At 38.8% G+C, this 13683-nt stretch overlaps 1 protein-coding gene across 1 annotated transcript in view; it reads right to left on the bottom strand.

Moving 5' to 3' along the window:
* The window catches only part of atad2b (ATPase family AAA domain containing 2B), a 61791-nt gene that overhangs the window by 27646 nt on the left and 20462 nt on the right, over nt 1–13683 (bottom strand). The window contains 5 exon segments of the mRNA XM_046835930.1: nt 2451–2573; nt 4150–4272; nt 7754–7913; nt 8204–8397; nt 12287–12422. Coding sequence (XP_046691886.1) covers nt 2451–2573; nt 4150–4272; nt 7754–7913; nt 8204–8397; nt 12287–12422 — 736 coding nt within the window.

Here is a 13683-nt window from a genome sequence, read left to right on the forward strand (position 1 = left end):
TTATTCATTTAGGGAACATATTAAATTGCAAATGTATTAACAAAAGGAGTGAAAGAGTATTTATTAACAAAAAAATGTAATGTTAAATCTGTTCAGAAATATAAAATGATTAAATGCAAGGACTTATAGGAAAAGATTCACGTCCAATTCTGTATTATTTATTAAAGCTAGCTGTCATTTTCTTATGTCTCATTTCTCATGTCAGGAGATGAACTGATAGTTTACAGCTTCAGCTTTAGGGCCACTATATTACATCTCTAGATAAACACATGCCACCTTGTGGCAGTCACAGAAACAGCAAAGGGCATTTCCACACCAGTTCTTACTTTTTGCACCCAGTAAAATCAACTTCATGGTTTTAGATTACAATGAACCCTACAGATGTTTCAAAAACATCTGTATGGTTGCACCAAAAGTCGTGGCTTTTATAGCTTGCTTTCACCTGCCGTCTTGTGAATATTTTCTCATTAATGCAGCAACATAAGCTACTAATTTACTATTAGCACTGATTTCTATTGGCTTCCTTAACAATTTGTTGATTAACTGTTTTCAGGAAAACAGATATGTGCCGAGAAGGAGGCCAAGGTTATTAAAATGGGTTGGTATATTCATTTTTTAGTTTAAGACTGAAAACTAAAAATATCATATTTTGTTGCGCAGTTATTACGGAGTGTACCGTATTTCCCAGACTATAAGCCGCTACTTTTTTCCCATGCTTTGAACCTCGCAGCTTAAACAATTAAGCGGCTAATTTATGGGTTTTTCCTGGGTTTTTCCCGGTTTCACAAGCAAAAAAACTGAGCCCCATAACATTAGACCAATGAAATTGCAGAACAGGTTAAGGTGAACCAGTGAAATTCTTTATATCAAATTGGGTGCGCTCCCAGTGAATCAGGCCACACCACATCATAAATATGGATGAGGTTCCGCTTTAAAGCCTGTGTAAAGTTCATTAGTTTCAATGTAGGCTTATTTATGTTCAAAATAAAAATCTTTGTCAAATTTAGTGGGTGCGGCTTATATTTGGGTGCGCTTAATAGTCCGGAAATTACGGTAAATAGTAATTAGATGATATGCGCAGTCCTGTGAGAGTTAAATCTATTAAACTGAATGCAGGTGAGAACAATTTATCCAGCTGGGCAACCAACTAAATCAAAATGAAGTGAAAATGATCTGTTGATCCGTATGAGTGTTGACTGGTATAAAAAGCTCTTTATTTCTTCCCTGCCAAACTGGAAAGTAATTATGCCAATAGCCTGGACAACACATTTGCTTGCCCCCGAAAATAACGGCAAAATAAAACTAAACTAAAAATGACAAGCAAAAAAATAAGAAAGAAAATAACTAATGGTAGAGGAATGCCATATGTTTTACTCTGAGATATTGCAGCATCACTCACCAAGTTTTCCTCAGGTCCACTGCAAGTGCAATAATTATTAATTGATGCCCTGAAGCCCATCTGGCACCATCCAGTTACACTATCTGAAATCTTCTCCTCAATCTAATGAGCCCCCATTGGCTGAGAACTGAAAGAATAGTTTAGTTACCCTACAACAACAATGAGCATCTGTTTTCCACAGCCTAACTGGTAAATCTGCTCTGGTTGTGTGGAACTCAAAGCCTTCCAATAATGAGCTAAAAAGCACATCATGCAGCCTAAGACGATGTCCCCCATGTCGGCGTCATGACTTCTTTAGGTGACTACATCAAATGCGTACTGAGCTTACTTGTTACCCCCTTGTTGCTGTGTTGTCGTCCTGCGGGTCTCTTCAAGCCTCAGGATAGCTCTGTGACTTGTGGATGTGGCTAGTACGGCACTTTGCTCCGCAGGGGAGTCGGTGAGTGTGTGTAATGAGGAGGCCGTGTGCTTGCTTCTCTGAGCAGCTGTGCACTTTTATGGTTACAGTTCTTGTATGGAGGTGCCTTTTATAAGGACTGATTAGCCCTCAGTACCAGGGCTGGACGATGAGTTTCAGAGTGCTGCCATGTCTAACAGCATAAGTCCAAAAAAATTAAGGATTTAATGTTTTAAAAAGAAGAAATCGGGGAGATTTTTTTGGCACATTCTAAGAAATAATGTAATGCTAATAATCATAGAAAAACAATCTATCTATCTAAGCAGACTCTACAGTATATACACTTAAAATTTTATTCTGGATTCTTTTAAAGAAAAAACGAAACAAAAACAAACCCCAAAAAAAAAAAAAAAAAAAAAAAGAAATTACCCACATTTTCTTTTATTGCCCAGTTTAAAGATTATCCAAACCATACGCATCAAAACCCAAGCTGCCATACAATAGCGGTATTTTGATTTTATCAAAAATCTTTGTCATCAAATCAATAAATACACAAAAACACACCCCCATATTACAGGTAACAGAATGCTAGTCATAGTAACTATATAAGCTGGCATAAGATATTGCGGGTGATTTTGTGTTTTATGTACTCACTGCTGGGTTGCTTTTCCGGCACATCAATCTGAGAGGTGCTGCTAGTGGCTTCATCTTCAGCAACAGGCCTTCTGCCTGTTACAGATGTTGGAGTGGCAGCTGGCTGCTGTGGCATCTGGAAATCTGGTGAAGTCACACAGAAGCACTTGTAACGAAACCACGGACAATGCAAGAACAATAGACAAGCATGTGGCCTACTGTGTCTTCACACATCAGTGTTTAAATAAAGTAAGGCACAGGATGACTTGGTGCATTCTTGACTCTTTCAAGCCTTACTGCTTCTTGCTGACAGAAGCTCTACTTGCCTTAATACAACACAGAATTAATAGACTGTAAATGCAAATGAGATTCACCACCTACACTCCACAAAACTGATACCTTTAACATCTCCAGTGCACCACATAAAATATTCACCAGTACTGTTCATGAACAATTCAGCTCTATAGAATGCAAATGAAAACAAATTGAAGCAGCCTAGAGGAGACTACTGGGTGTGCGTCTTGGATTGCAAGCGGAACTATGAGTGAGAAACCTTGGCTCGACTATAAGAAATAGCTCACGATTACCTTAATCGTATCTTATAGTTATACCTAATTTCAGAAAATTCAGGTACAGTGGAACCCGGTTATGTCGATGTCCTAGGTGGTCGCCAAAAAGCATCGAGGTAACCGATGATCGAGATAAACTCAATCAAAATGGCGGCAATACATTAACGTGCTTGAAATTTCTTTATGTACATGATGTGCGTTAATAAATGAGAATGTGCATGCACGTGTTTTTGAAGGGTTTTTTTACACAACAGTGTTGCCGCGATTTGTTTGATGAAGGCATGCTATAAAAATACATACAGTACATGTTTATCTGTCAGGATTTCACCTGCCACGCCCCCTTCGGCCCCCTGCAGCGTGTCAGGTGCTTTCTCGGCCGCTTTCTCTGAAGCTCCCAGCTTCATTCGCGCACATATGGTGCTCGTTTAGCATCATCACCAGCTCCTATTTAAACTTCCACACTCTCACTGTCCGTTATTGTTGGTATATGTTGGTTCACGGCGGTCGTTTTTATCGGGCATGCGTATCCCGGTACGTGTCTTCCCACCGGCACTCTCTCAACGGCTGCGCTTTTCTTCCTAAAGCGCACCGCGGATTCCCCCCGATCCTGCCGGTGTTCATTCTATGCTTTTGCTGCTCATCCCACGTTCTCTCGTGTGCTGTTCAGCGCCACGCTTCTACTTTCACCTCCCGTTCATCGCATAACATTTAGCAACAAAAGGCATATGTGCACTAACTAACAGCAGAGATTCACCAGTATACAATACAACACCTGTAGCAGCTGTAAGCCTTGATTTTTCCGCCACTTCCGCGAGTTCTTCTGCGGCTGCACCGAGATAACCGACGTTAAATGGCAAAATTTTCCCCCTTGTGCTCGAGATATTAGGGTTCGGCGACATAAAAAAGTTGACATAACCGATAAAAAATGCTAAGACAAAGCGAGAATTTGGCAGTTCCACTTCAAAAACGTCGACTTAATGGGGTTGTCGAGGTAACCGAGGGCGAGATAACCGGGTTCCACTGTAATATGAAAAATTATGTAATGGAAAAGTAATGGAGGAGGCAAAGAATAATAGTAAAAGAGAATATCTTTATCTGTAAAAGATCAAATTTAAGAAAGTGTTGACAGTTAACATGACTAGGTAACTCACCTCTTTTCTGTCGAGACTCTTTAATCTCTTTACACATGCGGTCGAACTCGGGGTCCAGCTCGGAGGCGATCATTGCATGAGCCGCGTCCTTAAGGCTGCAAGCCCTATGCCGGATTATCTTATCTGTGAAACAATTCAACATCATTAGTCCTTAAATACAATCTGAATCAAGTTGAAACCGTAAGCTGTGCTTTTGTGTGACATCTACAAAACACAAGAATCCCGACTGGAAAGAAAATCATGATCGGGGTCACCTTCAAGTTTTAATCATCAGTGGCAAATTCCAACAATTACCTTTCGACTAAACTTCAAGTTTGTCTCTTTTAGGATATATAATATTTATAATATTTTACTTATGGTAAAGCATAACCAGAGGTCAGAAAGAATAAGGTCCTCTAACACCTAATGCTCAGTGTAGATCAAACAAAGCTGGTGTGCTTAAAAGACTTGAAAACAGGTTTATATGGTGAAAATCCCACCCTGAGAAAATACATCATTAAAAGCATGAAAACAAAATAAAAGAAACATTGACAGGTTTACAATATTGGACGATCCAATCACGGTTTCTATAAATGGACCTTTATGTCCACAGTGCTTGTCAAAAATGCATTCGATAATCTTTTGTTGGTTTACAGAAAGAAACACCTGCATGTTCATTGTGTTTATATCCAACAAACCAGGTAAAATAAAAACAAACAAACAAACAAAACCCCACAAGATTCAGTCAGTGAATCACTGGAAGAAAGTTTATTGACAGATGAGTCCAAAACTGACATTTTTTGGATCTAACTGTAGAACTTGAATAAGATGGAGAACAGGAGAGAAGAAGTTACCAGACATGCCCTAATGGTTTGAAATTGTTTTTGAGCAGAAAAGCCTGGTGATTTATTCCAGGTTAAAGGAAAACTGAACCAACATGACTACCAACTCCAACTTCATATCCATGCAATTAAATCAGGACTGCAACTGATTGAAACCAACTTCATCATACAAGACCATGAGACAAAGGATGACCTGAAAAATGTATCATCTTCACATTTATAGTTGCTTGGCCCCAAGTCAATCTTTATACTGTTGAAATACAGAGTTTGTTGCATACAAACAAAAGAAACATGAATGCACCTCACAAAAAAAATACTAGGCATTTCCAAACCTCTAACCAGCACTAATGTTTTTTTATAAATTGTTTTTAGAGTGGTCTATTTACTATAGCTGATATTTCAAACCAGTATATTAATCTATGAAGGCAGATGTGGTCTTCAGCAATTAATGGCACTAAATATCTCACAGCTTGTGTAAAGTTATGTAATGAATGTGGCTAATATATTTAAAATCTGCTCTTTGTACTTGATAAAGAGACCAAAATGCTCAGGTTAATGCTATTAGCTAAGTGTGTAGATATTGATGTCTGCCAACAGATAGAGTGGCTTAACTTCCTCCCAGCTGCTATGTGAGAATAAATAACTTGAGCAGTGCCACGGTCTATATAACAGAGTCATCAAGACGAAGCCATAATTCTGTTCATGGCAAATCACTCGAATGTCGAATGATGTAACACAGTTAGATGAATACGTAAGAAAGCCATGTTTGTAGGTTTGATTTCCCGTTGCCTCCAAAAATGAATGCAGGCTAATTCCTTAGGAGTATTAGTGCTGTCTGCTTAATTGCAATAGATATCTACTTCACTTAATCCTGTTCAATGCTGTAGCCATGTAACCAAAAACATGATATGAAGACCATTGATATCTTTTTCCATGAACAACCTACTTTTGATTCCTTTCTTTGTTCAGGTTTATAAAAAATAAATCAATAAAATAAAGTGTGATGACTGATCACACTCTTGTAAGACAGGAAGTAAGGAGATGCCCTCTGTTTCATCATAAACTAACAAGTGTTAGTGAATGAATATTCAGTTCATCACTGAGAATGAAGGCAGAAGAACCAAAATATTCAATGCAGAGTAATCAAATCTTTTTCAATTGCAAATTCATGGAATTTCAATTTCAGCCTGAATGTCAGCTCAGCATGCTCTGACATCTTTTAGTAATAAATCTCAGATTTGTACGATTACACAAAATTTTACTTGTTACTTAAAAACAAAAAAAAGAAAGAAAAAAGGTCCAGTTAAAAACCTTTTTCACCTTTGCCAGCCTTCACCACAGCTTGTGGGACTCACAGCTGAAATGCCCTACCTAAATTTAAATGTGAACAGTTCCTGATAAAAGTGGGCTACATACACAATTTAAATGTCTTTAAAAAGAAGACACTTTGAGCTTTACTGTCCATGATTTTGCTCAAAAATATATTAAGTTATAGATGATGAACTGCCATGGATATACATTTCCTGCATTGAAGATTATTTTTATTTCATATATAAATACATGAAATCAGTCCTGGAGCAATCCAGAAAAGTACTGGGTTAAAAGCCACGTCTCATGAGTTTATATTTCAAATTTTATGAAGATTTTAATGACAAATGAGATTCCTACAAACATTTATCTGAGACTATGTCTGATCCTTTTCTCCCTCCCCCTGTTTGAGAGCCACCTGTAATGGTGTAATAGTTTTCTATAAATAAATGGCAGAGGCAGGGATGGCAGTAAAATAAAAGAAACTATATGAATTGGAGTGTTTGTTTGGACATAAAAAACAGGAGCACTTTGTCTTTAAGTCTCATCATTGAAAGGAAAAGTAATGTTGACAAATGAAATAACAGCGCCTATGTTCCACTTTGTTTTTCCTTCGGCCAAATGCAAAGACTTCTTGGTCCCTACATTAAAGCAGCTATTTGCATTGTCCTGTTGCTACTTTGTGGACACTGCATTTAAACAAATGGTCTATGTCGCCTCGCTAAATGGAGAGGTATGATTTATTCATGATCACACACTGCATTTACCCAAGAACCTTTAGTCTGCCGGCAATTACTCCTGGATACAGATTTCCGCTACTGAAGAAATATTTAATTCCATACAAAAGAGAACATTTGCATGGCTGTAATTAAATTTATTTGATTCTGCTTAAGAACAATTGTATTTTAGTCGCAAACTGGCAGTTATAATATTCACTGCCCTCCAAACAATATAAATTATTCAGAAGTTGACTGAGTGTGTGTGTGTGTGTGTGTGTGTGTGTGTGTGTATCCACACTGGATATAAAGTTCATATAAACATTTATGAGCTGGGTTTAAATAATGAAGAACTTCTTAATTGTGTGAACTAGCTCATGAGAAACACTCTTTCCCCAAGTAAGAACATCACCACACTTTAATGCAGTAGTGGGGGACATTAAATCATGACTACTTCTAGAACCAGACACAATGGGGGAAAATTTGTTTTCTCATTGATTGAGCTTTAGTATAAATATTTATAGCTAAATTTCACTAAAATCAATAATTCATTGTATTCATTTGTCTCAAAAAATGTCTTTGCCTGTTTGTTGTTCTTCCTCCTCTTAATGACACAACTACTACGCAATCTAACCCATGTGAATAACCATATGAGTAAAGAAGAAAATCTGCAATTAAGCTCATTTATAACACAAACATTTCCTTAAAGACATAAACCAGCCATTATTAAATAACTAAATGTACACTTTTTATCCTCACCTCCAGGATCTTTGTCTGGATTATACTCTAATGCATTACTGCAGATGAGGTCGATGTCCTTCAGGAAGTCTTTTGCAGTTGTGTACTTTTGTGTATCAATCTTTGTCATGATGGTGGACAAATCCATAGGCTCTCTGATGACCTCGAGGTAATCTGATACCTAAAAGACAGTTGCACAGGAAATATTTATTGCCTGTAAAAACGAACCACTTTAAGATGATTATCATGATAATTATATTTGTCCTGCGCCTTGCCCATTTCACAGAAGTGTCACTTGTCTAGTGGAAGGCTAGGAGATGAGAGTTGATGTACTTATTAACTGAGAACACTTGAACCTCAATCTATAGTTTTAGCTTGTTTTCAAGAAAGCTTGAACTAATAGTCAGCTGCAAGTACATAAAAAATCTACTGCACATGTAGTGTCTTAGCCGAGCAGCGTTACTAGCCTACCTCCTCGATATCTACAGGCTTGCTAAAGATCTGGAAGCGCTTGTCGGTGGCCAGCCGCCTGGTGACATCCCTGAGAAAGAGGCGGAGCTCGCGCAGGGTGTTCTCCTCCTGCTCCTCAAGTCGCTTCTGCTCCTCTGGAGAGAGCTGCCGAGGGCCAGGTTCTTCCACCAGAGGCAGCACCTCAAGATCACATTCTGAACACACACACAGAGAACAGACTTCAAACAAACTCCTTACAGAAAAAGTGTCATTCACAAAGTCACATGTTTAAATTCTAAATAAAATTAAGTATTAGAATTTTGATTTCCCAATACATTTACAGGATTTGGAGGAAGTCTTTATCCAGAGTGACTTACGATTATCTTGTGTATACTACTGAGCACTTTAGGGTTAAGAGCCTTGCTCAGGGGCTCAGCAGTAGCAGTGGTGTTTGTTTATACCCACAGTCTTCCAATCAGAAGTCAAAGAATACAATTTCAAACCCTTCACCTTTGGCGGTACACACAGCTTCTAACTTGAATTGTAACTGCGAGGCATAAATACTACTGAGATGTTTAAAAACAAGTCGCTATATATACAGGGTTATTGAAAAAAAAAGAACCGATATGATGCATTGCTTCAGTTCTTAAGCATAGTCATGAAACTAACATGGCCAAGACCAAAGAGCTGTCCAAAGACACTAGAGCCAAAATTGTACACCTCCACAAGGCTGGAAAGAGCTACGGGGAAATTGCCAAGCAGCTTGGTGAAAAAAGGTCCACTGTTGGATCATTAGAAAATGGAAGAAGCTAAACATGACTGTCAATCTCCCTCGAACTGGGGCTCCATGCAAGATCTCACCTTGTGGGGTCTCAATGATCCTAAGGAAGGTGAGAAATCAGCCCAGAACTACACGAGAGGAGCTGGTCAATGATCTGAAAAGAGCTGGGACCACCGTTTCCAAGGTTACTGTTGGTATTACACTAAGACGTCATGGTTTGAAATCATGCATGGCACGGAAGGTTCCCCTGCTTAAACCAGCACATGTCCAGGCACGTCTTAAGTTTGCCAATGACCATTTGGATGATCCAAAGGAGTCATGGGAGAAAGTCATGTGGTCAGATGAGACCAAAATAGAACTTTTGGGTCATAATTCCACTAAACGTGTTTGGAGGAAGAAGAATGATGAGTACCATCCCAAGAACACCATCCCTACTGTGAAGAATGGGGGTGGTAGCATCATGCTTTGGGGGTGTTTTTCTGCACATGGGACAGGGCGACTGCACTGTATTAAGGAGAGGATGACCGGGGCCATGTATTGCGAGATTTTGGGTAACAACCTCCTTCCCTCAGTTAGAGCATTGAAGATGGGTCAAGGCTGGGTCTTCCAACATGACAATGACCCAAAGCACACAGCCAGGATAACCAAGGAGTGGCTCTGTAAAAAACATATCACGGTTCTGGCGTGGCCTAGCCAGTCTCCAGACCTAAACCCAATAGAGAATCTTTGGAGGGAGCTCAAACTCCGTGTTTCTCAGCGACAGGCCAGAAACCTGACTGATCTAGAGAAGATCTGTGTGGAGGAGGCCAAAATCCTCCTGCAGTGTGTGCAAACCTGGTGAAAAACTACAGGAAACGTTTGACCTCTGTAATTGCAAACAAAGGCTGTACCAAATATTAACATTGACTTTCTCAGGTGTTCAAATACTTATTTGCAGCTGTATCATACAAATAAATAGTTAAAAAAATCATACATAGTGATTTCTGAATTTTATTTTTTAGATTATGTCTCTCACAGTGGACATGCACCTACGATGACAATTTCAGACCCCTCCATGATTTCTAAGTGGGAGAACTTGCAAAATAGCAGGGTGTTCAAATACTTATTTTCTTCACTGTGTGTGTGTGTGTGTGTGTGTGTATGTATATATATATATATATATATACACACACACACACACACACACACACACACACACACACACACACACACACACACACACACACACACTATTTTCACACATACTGATCGTAAAGCAAATCTATCAGCAATGTACAATATTTCTGTTGGATCACCCAAGCCCACTAACTGCTGATGCAACAAACGGCAAATCTCAGAAATTTCGAAACTCAGCATCTCCAATATATATTTTGCCAGAGGATAGCAATTTCACCCAAGCAAGTAGAATAGCTGTGCTAATCGCACTGCTACTCAGGGGAAACTATATAGCGAGAAACGTGAACATTGTGATTGTAATAGCTAGAATCAAACATTATCCCTACAGATGTGGACCCAGAAAGTGATTTTATGCCTGCAAAGTCCAAAGTCTGACTTCATTACACAGGGAAAGCCAACAACTTGCGAGACATGAAACAAATCCCAATTTAAAATGATCAAAGAGGCAAAACACTACCACAAGTAAATCTACTGAAGTGGCATAAGTGGAAGGAAAAATTATGCTGATGTTCAACTTTGGAATGTTCCTATAGCTAAAGGGGAACAGCTAGCAGCAGGTTTTGGGCAGTGTCTGCTCAGAAGTCTGCTCACTGGCTTAAACATCACTAATTTATGTGGATAATCAAGTAAGCAAGCCACGGCGAAAACAATGTAACTATTAAAGATTTACTGTCTCTCACATCTCAGCTTATTGTGGTTTTACTGAAGTAGAGCAGCTCTGTGTTACATCATTGAGCGTTTGTGTTTACATTAACATTTTAATGACCTCTTTCTCTCTTCATACCCACTAAACTAAAACACACGTGTATATTACTAAACACGTGTATATTCCTGCTGGACTGAACAGACTCGGCAGATTCCACACCACCTGATCCAAAGCTTTGCTGTAATCCAACGTACCCATAAGCTTTAAAAGTCTTTGGGGATTCTTTCAGCTCTGCCTGCTCCTGCAAACTTCTAAACGTTCCAACTTAAATCAAATGTAACTTTCGGTTACTATTGTATTTTACACAGCATTCGGGGCTTGACCTTGCGCACGAGTTGAGGACTGGGGCCTATTTCTTTCCCCACTGTCAAAACATGACTTTGTGCTGGTTCATCTTACACAAGTACTCTTGTCTACTTGAGACCTGTGAGAAATCCATGAAAACCTGGCCTCGTAAAAGTATTGATTTAGAAACCGGGTAGTGAGGTGTATATGAGAAACCAGAGAAAACAGTAGGGATTTTTCAATTCAGTATATATTGCTATAGTGAAAAAGTACAAAGGCACCTGATGTGTTTTAATACACAACTCTGGACAAAACTACTATACACACAGTAAACCTTAAAAAGGTCTTTATTTGTAGGCTTGTTTTGTTTTTTTCCACATCTGCTTGTTTTGTTTTTTTCCTGAAAGCAGCACACGCATCTCAGGCACTGCATGCTGAATAAACATGTACAGTGGTGTGAGAAACCTTCATTTAAAAACGGCATGTTGTGTTCACTTGTTATCTTTTACTAATATTTAAATTTGTTTGATGATCTGAAACATTAAAGTGTGACAAACATGCAAAAAAGAAGAAATCACACCACTGTAAATAGCTCTGCTTTCAAGGTGTCAGGTGTGCTGTGTTAATTGAATGGCTACAGATTTGTTTTTGTTTGTTTGTTTATACAAATAAAATGCATTACTCCAAGGGCTTGGTCACATGTTATCAGCTATTCAAATAAATAATTGGCAGTAAAAATAAAAGCACCATATTATATCTGACTGATTTATAAAGCTATATATATTTATGTTCACTATGAGTGCATTCCCATATACTGTCCCTCCCTCGCAAAAAGACCTTAATGGTCCTTTTTCAGTTCTACGCCCTGCTCAGCAGCTGGAGAGACCGTGTGTGGTATGTTAAATTCTTTTACGCTGCAGTCAACCTGATAAATCTAATTAGCCTATTTGAAGTTATGGCAACTTATATGCAATCAACACTGGCAGAGCAGTAAACAGAGGGAGCTATGTTACAATGCTAATGGTACACTTGCTGGGATTTAGTGTGCTATTCTAAAGAGACACTGAGACTCATCTGACAGTATGATGTGGGGAAAAAAACAAGTCAAACAATATTTGGGAAATCTACACACTCGCATCTGTATAGATCCGCATACCTTTTTTTCTTGGGCGAAGTGGTGACCTGGCTGCTTGCACCAGTATGAGATCAGTGAAGAACTTTTTGCGGTCCTCCTCCCCAGGTGACGTTAGACACACCACCTCACCGTAGGAGCGACTGAAGATACATTTTACCTACACAAACACACACAGACACACACAATATAAAAACATAAAACTAAATTAACTTGGCGCAAGATTAGATTTAAAGCTTACAGATATAATCATTTTATCGAAGCAAATATTTAGAAAATGGCTCTGTGAAACAATAAGGCTAGTGTTCCTGGCAATGCTACCAGAAAACAGAGACAGAGTTGGATGAAAGGAACATTGCCTATCCACTGCATGTGTAATTACCAGAAACAATATTTTGCTCCTAAAAAACAAACACAAACAAAAATACATTCACCTAAGGGAAGATATTTAACTCAATAAATGTCCATGTAGGTTTGCTGTTATTACTGTTATTGCATATATCCAAAACAAGTTCAAAACTAATGAATGAGCCAGACATAATACAATGTCTGAACAAATCTGTTCTTCCAAACACCAAAGCAGTAAAGTGTCATTCTGATTATTCAGTCTTTTTTACAGAATACATGAACGATTACAATGGAAAAATAACTGGTTTAATTTTAAAACTGAAATGTTGCCACCTTAAGGATTGAGCTATGTAGTGCAGGCTGGACATGTAGCAATAAGTAGAATTATGAGCAAAATCTCATCTTTATACCTGCCAACTGCCCAGTAACACGGACATCACTCAAAAGAAAATAATCCAGCAGTCTGCATTCAGAAATCTAATAAGCACGAAACATTTCTGCCTGTACCCAAAGCTTTCAAATGCATTAAAGGTGTTTGGTGGAGAAAAAGACGTATTATGGGTTCATAAAAAGCAACAACATACTGCACTGAAGTGGAGCAAACTGACTCATTCTAAACACCTGCAGAATCGTATCTCTATTGTGGGTGAATACTCTTCTCCTCGCCCTACTGCCCCATTAATAGTGAAAAAGATCTCTTTATTAACATGCCATATTTTACATGTGACATGCTCTTTCTTGTGTCTGTACAAGGCAGTGCAAAACTCAGGGACCATCATTAAGTTTTCAAATAAACATTATTGTACTTTTTGTTAATCACGTTTTGGAAACAAGGTGAGGGAGGCGAGATTGAGATGGTTTAAACGTGCAGAGGAGGGACATGGGGTATATCGGTAGGAGAATGCTGAGGATGGAGTCACCAGGCAAAGGAGGCTAAGGAGGAGGTTTATGGATGTGGTGAAGGAAGACATGCAGGTAGTTGGGTTGAAAGAGGCAGATGTAGAGGACAGGGGGTATGGAGACGGATGATCCGCTGTGGCGACCCCTAACAGGAGAAGCGGAAAGAAGAGGTA

This window comes from Silurus meridionalis, chromosome 23 (assembly GCF_014805685.1).
Source record: "Silurus meridionalis isolate SWU-2019-XX chromosome 23, ASM1480568v1, whole genome shotgun sequence".
NCBI classification, from domain to species: domain Eukaryota; kingdom Metazoa; phylum Chordata; class Actinopteri; order Siluriformes; family Siluridae; genus Silurus; species Silurus meridionalis.